General features: G+C 40.0%; 1 protein-coding gene across 1 annotated transcript; it reads left to right on the forward strand.

Moving 5' to 3' along the window:
• Positions 1–1,757: 1,757 nt before the first annotated feature.
• On the forward strand, positions 1,758–5,596 carry Spink7 (serine peptidase inhibitor Kazal type 7). Its single transcript, XM_048811916.1, has 4 exons — positions 1,758–1,876; positions 2,658–2,683; positions 3,385–3,512; positions 5,331–5,596. The coding sequence occupies exons 1-4, from the start codon at positions 1,816–1,818 to the stop codon at positions 5,374–5,376; spliced, it is 261 nt and encodes an 86-aa protein (XP_048667873.1). The 5' UTR covers positions 1,758–1,815; the 3' UTR covers positions 5,377–5,596.
• Positions 5,597–7,475: the final 1,879 nt, after the last annotated feature.

The following is a 7,475-nucleotide window of genomic DNA, read 5'->3' on the forward strand; positions in this document are numbered from 1 at the left end:
GCTGCAATCTCAAGGATCTCTTGCTTACTGTGGCTCTTAATTGCATCATTTTCTCCTGTGCTTGATTAATTTTATGTTTTGTTCAGAAGGCCCTGGGAGCAATAGTATGTGTACTATAAATAGCCTAAGTGTGTAGTAGGCTGTGTCATGTAGGTTTATGTAATTTCACTCTACAATATTTACACATTAACTAAATTGCCTAATGACCCATGTTTCTTAACACATCCCCCATTGTTAAGTAATACATGCTTCTATGTGTGTGTGAGCGTGTGTGTGTGTGTGTGTGTGTGTGTGTCTATGAAGATTTACTTAACACAAAAAAACACCCTGGATGATAAATATCTGTTTTAGAGGTAAGGAAATTAAACTATCTAGAGGTAACCTACATATTCAAAGGCACACAATCACATTTTTCAGAGGAAGATTGCAAATGAGATCCACTGGACTCAATGCCTATGTTCTTAACCACAAGATTATATTGCTTCCATAAGATAAAAGAGTTCAAACTTGAGCAGGTCCTTCTGTGTCATTTATTATTTACATAATATGTTTTGTTAATGCTGTGTTTCAGAAAACTAAATAAACCTGCTAAGCAGTGGACTGATAGAACAGTCTATTGCCTTCCCCCAGGTTTTCATACACATGTCCCTGAGCTCAATAGATAAAGAGAAGTTCTTTGGGCGATTGTGCCTGGCCAACACAAGCAATTCATAGAATTGACTCTGGGCTGCTCATCGATAAAATCAATAATCATGATACCATAATCAAATGCACTGTGCTATAGGACAGACTTTCACATAATAGGTTCCAATTACATAACTGTGTTGTGGCTAACAACAGACCTCAATGGACAGGCGATGAAACTTAGACTGTGGTGTGATCTCTGGGCTGTTTGCCAGCTACTTCCAGATCTCCCCCTTCTGGCCTTCAGGAGACAAGTAACCTCTGTGGTTGGGAAAGGCCAGTCAGTGACAGAGGGGAAATGGTAGTGGTGTTGCTTCTGAGCTGGGAGGTATACCTCACTGCTGAGAAGGCAGATCCTCAGGATTATGTCTTTGCTTCACCTTATAGCAATAATCCAAGCAGTCCTCAGTCTACTTGGCAGCCAAAGGGAAGGCAACACAGCATATCAGCACCCTACCATACGTGGGAACCCATTTATATTGTTATAAGTCATGAAATCTCAGGGCTGTGTTACCACAGTCCAACAAAGCTTTTCTGACTGATATGGTCTCATGGCTTATAAATGACTTATCCAATACCACACTGCTAGAAGATGTCAAAAGTAATATGGCAATGCCCCTCTTCCAGCCTCATAAATGCTAAAGCCCCTGTTCCTTTCATCAGGTCCCATTTTCTTTATATATGCATTGCTTCAAAAGGTTTTTTAAAAATATATTTCCCAGGAGCCAAAATATAAACACAGGTACAGGCTGAGCAGTCTGGGCTTGATATTTTCCATTAGTAAAATAAAGAAAGCTTGAATTTTTCACTTATTTCATAATAAGTGAAATAGTTAAACACTTCTATGTGAACTTTAGAATTCTAAGTAACAGTCAGAAGTATACCTCTCACCTTAAATAACCAACTTATTGGTCAAATAGGAAGTAACAATTAAGTGACAAGGACTGCAACATCGCCTGGGTGTGACCTGCTTTGAAATCCTTTCAAGTGCCAACACTGAATCTGGATGACCTCACAGGGAAGGTGGAGAATCCAAGGCTGGCCATATAAACACGATCCCTTTCCTAGGGCATGGCCCATTCAGTGGTGTGATTGTCTCTGGGAAGCCTCTGTGACATAGCCACTGGCACCATGAAGATCACTGGGGGTCTCCTTCTGCTCTGCATAGTGACCTATTTCTGCAGCAGCTCAGGTGAGTTAAGGGGGAATAGTGTTCCACACAGCCATTAGCATATTTCCCAAATAATCCCTCCTGGGATGTGAGTGTCTGAGAGAAATGTCTGGTTGGGTAGATTTAAAGTGTGCTGGTTTGTAAGAAAAAAAAAATCTCTGGCTTAAGCGAGACTCTTGTGTTTCAACTGGAGCTTGAGGGAGTTGGATCTAATGTTTTCATTTTCAAAGATTCTTATTTGCATCCATGGATTTAAAAAAACCTAATTTTTCCTAAGTCTTCCATTTTATAAGGACAATGGAAGTTGTCTGTGTTATTAGATACTATTATTAGTGCAAAGATGCAAGAAAACTCAAGTGTCTTCCCAAATCAATACAGGGGCATCAACATAAAACACATATCCGGAGATCAAGAATAAACAATTATAAGGTAAAAATGTGCCTGATTAAAATAAGGCATTCCATCACATTCCTTTATGGCTATTGGGAGGGAGAGGATAGCAAAGACGGAGCCTTGTCACAAGCAGCACTGCAATACTTCTTACTGTTATTGACATTGAATCACAATAAAAAGCACTACAAGCTCCAGAAGACAGCCCTTCATTAATAAAGAAAGGATATTTAGATAATTCTCTTGCCTAACCCTTTGGCCATTCAATTTCCTCAGCAAAGAACTGAGATTTTACATATAGTTGAGGAGTGTGCTGAGACTCACTGCCAAAGGAATGAGAACAAAACACTAGTTAATGAGATTTCAAGGCTTTGTTCTGTTCTTAACATTTCCATCTGTATCTGTCTTTCAGAAGTTGCCAGTCAACCTTTAAAAACAGTGAGTATGTTAAATAATACTTGGATTTCTACTTCTGTTGACTGTCAGTCAATGAATACTTGTGAAACATAGATGCATGATTAATTCAACATGTTTAGGGGAGCGTAAATGGGGAGGCAAACATGGACAACAACACAGTGCTCACAGAAGGTAGTTGAAGAAATATGACATAAATATATACGACCATACCTGAAAATTTTTATTAACTCCAGAATTAAAGAAAAGAGCTGACTTCCAGCCAAGAGACTGGTAACATTTTCATGGAAGGAAAAACATGTGAGAGGCAGAACAGAAGCACCTCAATTAATTGTCCAGGCTCTGGATTTCAATCCAATCTTACCACTTACCAGCATTGACGTTATATAAAAGTAACATCTCTTTCTAAGTTTTCCTTTCCCCTCCAGAAATAGAGGAAACAGCAGAATTTTCCCTATTCAATTGTTCTAAATATTAAACAAAGAATATTCATGTAAAATTTAAGTGCCTGGCACAGAAATGCTCATCAGTTGCTAACTGAGTATAGTATTAAAAACAGAAATGGTGCTAGTAGAATAGAATTTATCAAATTGGTGATATTATTACTTATAAAAGTAACCTCAGCAACACCATAAGATCTAAGCTGAAACTTCTAGTTCTTGTAGCCAGGGTCACACTGCTTGAGGTCTGAGTAAAGAGCAGGGCATTCTGTTCTGTCTAACCAGGAGGTGGATTGCAGCATTTACAAGAAGTACCCAGTGGTGGCCATCCCCTGCCCCATCACAAACATGCCAGTTTGTGGTTCTGACTACATCACATATGGAAATAAATGTCACTTGTGTATCGAGACCTTGTAAGTATCACATGGGAAGAAAAAGTTCTGGGACCAGGGTTCTCAACTACAATCCATTCTCTCTCCAGGAGCCTGCTTAGCTCTCTATAAACTATTCTAATCTCCACCCAGAGTAGCTGATAGGGTCAGAAAACTGGCTGTTGCTCAGTCAGACCAGGGTTGGGCCTGCTTTCTGGCAACTGGAACTGCTCCCATCCAATTACTGAACCTCTGATTCCTATCTGTCAGTTGTGGGAACCTAACGAAACCATGAGTTCTCAGACTGCTGTCCTTGAACCCAGAGATCCTACAAAGGCAAGTCAGAAGTCACCACAAGCATTAAGTGGGCAATTTGGGGTGGTCTTTAACCCCAAGTTCAGTTTTAAGTAGTGGAGTGCCACACAACTGTGTTTGAAGACAGTGTCCAGAACTCCACAAGAAACAGTAATAGTAAACCGCTTTCCCACATGGCTTCCAAGATGCACATAACCTTAAAGCCGCTTGTTTCTTAGACTACCGTGGTTTGGGTTGCTTTATCCTCCCTTTCCTAGAGGCTCTAAGTATCTGTATCCTTACTGGCGGGTAGGGAACCAAAATGATTGTTTTTCTTTTATCTAAAATATGGGATGCCAGCTGTCAGTACTTAGACCAGAATCCCAAGGATATGTTTTGTTTAGGTATTTTGTTCGGCAAGCACAATGTTTTTGAAGAAATGTAATTAGGCAGATGTCACTTTTTTGATGCAAGACATGCAAATTAGTACTTCCTGTCTCACGCTAAGTCCACTTGGTATCATTTTAAACTCTTCTTTAAGCTACTAGATTTTGGCGACTTGTTTTAGATCTTAAGTTTTTCATCTCTGTAATTATCTCAGCAAGTTAGAATATCAAGTTGGGACTGATTCCAGAAGAACATATCTACAGATTTATTTCTATTTAGGAAGTTTTATTTCACAAAAGGAAAGATCTTCTAACATAGACACACTGGGCCCTTGGCCAGGTAATGAGCTGCATTCAAGGGACACTCAAAGGACAGAGCAGAAGTCCTCCCTAATGCAGGTCCAGTTCCATCAAAGGCCTTGCTAACCAGAGAAAGCTGAAGGACCAGCCCCTCAACTTCCACTGTCAGAATCCTCCTCTTTGCTGTGTCAAGACATGGTGATCAGCCAGGCTCTGTGATCTGCACAGACAGCAGACAGAATGGAATTATCCCTTGTCTTGGGGAATTTTGCTCCTGTCTTTGGCAGAAATGGCCTGTGGCAAGAGCATGACTTCAGTTGGAACTGTTTTTTCATTTGTAAAATAAGATTCTATCTCATAATAGCTATGGTTGTATTTTAGTCAGCTTTTTTGCCGTTGTGACCAAAAGACCTGGCAAGAACAATTTTAGAGGAGGAAGCTTATATGGAGCCTCACGGTTTCAGAGGTCTCAGTTCATAGATGGCCAATTCTACTCCTTGGGGCCTGAGATGAGATAGAACATCATGGTGGAAATGTGTGATGAAGGAATGCAGGCCAGGGCATGATGATCACGAAGCAGAGAGACTTCACTCACCAGATACAAAATGTGTACCCCAAGGCAAACCTGGCAATGCCCACCTCCTCCAGCCACACCCTGTCTGCCTGCAGTTACCATTCAATTAATCCTTATCAGGGAATTAATTCACCAATTTAGTTAAGGCTCTTATAATCCAATCATTTCACCTATAGACAAGTTTGTGTTGTCTCACATGTGAGCTTTTGGGGGACACCTCAAATCTAAATCATTTCAGGTTGTTTTTAAGATGTTATAAGATTTCCTCTTGTATTAATGAATCTTATTAATCATGTCTTCCCGCAGGAAAAGTAATGGAAAAGTCCAATTTCTTCACGAAGGACACTGCTGACTTCTGTATAGACATGGACAGAGAGCAGTGATGTCCTCATGGTTCAGTGTCCCTGGGCTCTCACTGACTTCCTTCAGTCTGTGCTGAGCCAGATTCGGAGCCACCTTTACTGAAAAGAGAAAGTTGTGCTCTTCCTTATGAACTCATGTCTTATGGACAGACTGGCTTCTTTTTACACCTCAATAAAGGAGCCTCCACAGAAAGTTTATCTTGGCTTCTGTTCATCTGTGTTTCTAAGATCAGATTTATTATCTCCTGAATACAATACTTGTTATTCAGGAGAAAATTCTGTAAAAAAAAAAAAATCCCAAATGGTTTCCAAGAAATATGTGTGTGTGTGTGTGTGTATACACACACACACACACACAATCAATACTTACACACACATAGACACAAATGCCAGTGAACACTTCACCCTCTCCTGAACTCTATTTACTAAGAACTACTCTCTGGATCATATTGGTTCTTTATATTGACCTCTTTTCCAGCGTTCCCTCAAAGGGAACATTTTCATTCCAAGGAGTTATTCCTAGAAAGAAGGTTTTCCTGCCCATTTTTTTCCTAGATGCCCACCATGATTTCTCATGGCCCAGCTCTACTAGAACACATATGGGAAAGCTCCTGCTATGGGGAAGCACATTCACTGCCCTGAGTTCTGACTGCTGAGATGCTGTACTCTTGAGAGTAGAAAACCATATTGAAGAGGCCATCAACCTCCAGAGGCAGTGAGACCATCACACAAAGTTTACCATTCTGTCCAATTTGTACACTTTCACATATTTGAAAATGAATACTTGCTTGCCTCACCACGCAACTAAATCATTCAGGGTCCCTCCAGGTGAATTTGGGTTGGCACGAAATAATCACACAAAGACAGAGAAAATACCTTTTTCTCAGGGTCCAGTGATGGCTGTCAACCTTAGGAGTCCATTGGAAAGAGTGAGCCACCTGAATTCTTTATTATAGAGGGGGACACAGAAGGAAGTTCCATGGAGTGTTCTTTCCAAATAAGGCAAAGGGTCAGGTTTCAGGGGGTTGAGTCTAACTCTAGCTTTGTGACAGGCTTGTGGGCAGTAGATTGATTGACATCCTGGCAAGTCACTCCCATCTTAGGTGCCATATGGGAACACAGGCAGAGAGGAAAGTGTACAGGTTTGTTGCACGGCCCAAAGAACACACAACACCAGGCCAGTTCTCCCATAAGCTCAAATGCCCATAGTTCACATGGCTGGCCTGCAACGTTTGCTCTTCGTTAAAATTTATCTTTTCCATGATAAAATTCTCACTTAATTCAACGCTTCTCAAGAGGTTATATATGTCAATCATAAATCAGCTCTTCATCTGAATCTATTAGAATCAGGCATTGAACATTTTTTAAACATATTTAAGACTAATTTTTTTTAGTTATTGATGAACACAATACCTTTATTTTATTTATTTATTTTTATGTAGAGCTGAGGATCGAACCCAATGCCTCACATATGCAAGGCAAGTGCATTACCACTGAACTACAAACCCAGCCTCATGCATTGTCCTTTTTAAAGTTTGTTGGTATGTTACCCCCAAATTGACTAATCACCCAATTTTTGTCTGATGAATGCAGAGAAATCAAAACTGTTGCCTCCCTACCAATCCTTGCCTTCTATTAATGCAGCCTAACACACCAAGGACTATAATTATAATATAGAAACACTATTAAACATAAACATAATGTGTTTACAAGTGCTAGGCTTGCTGCATAAGAATAATGAGAAACTTGTTAAAATAAAGATGCCTGGACTCCACCCCATTTATTATAATTTAGCAAAGTGGAGAAGCCTAAACAATCTTAATATTTAGTTGGTGTACATTAGGCACTAGAAAACTCATAGTTATCTAACCCCCTCAATATAACAGGGTCCCCATGAAAAGAAAAATCATGAGATTACTAGGAAAGTGAAACCTGATCTGGAGAAGCAAAATCCAATGTGGCAGAACTGGAGTCCTTTTTGGCAAGTAAGAACTGAAACTGGCTTTCACTTCTCCTCCTAATTGGACCATAATAACACTCCTACACAGTAGCTACTGTGAGGTTGCATTCATTTAAATATGACCTTTGG

This window comes from Marmota marmota, unplaced genomic scaffold, assembly GCF_001458135.2.
Source record: "Marmota marmota marmota unplaced genomic scaffold, marMar, whole genome shotgun sequence".
NCBI lineage: Eukaryota > Metazoa > Chordata > Mammalia > Rodentia > Sciuridae > Marmota > Marmota marmota.

Bases quoted from the DNA above. Each gene is read 5' to 3' on its own strand.
- Spink7 (XM_048811916.1), top strand. From the start codon at position 1,816: ATGAAGATCACTGGGGGTCTCCTTCTGCTCTGCATAGTGACCTATTTC. The intron at 1,877-2,657 runs GTGAGTTAAGGG...TCTGTCTTTCAG, and splicing joins CTATTTCTGCAGCAGCTCAG to AAGTTGCCAGTCAACCTTTA. The intron at 3,513-5,330 runs GTAAGTATCACA...GTCTTCCCGCAG, and splicing joins CACTTGTGTATCGAGACCTT to GAAAAGTAATGGAAAAGTCC.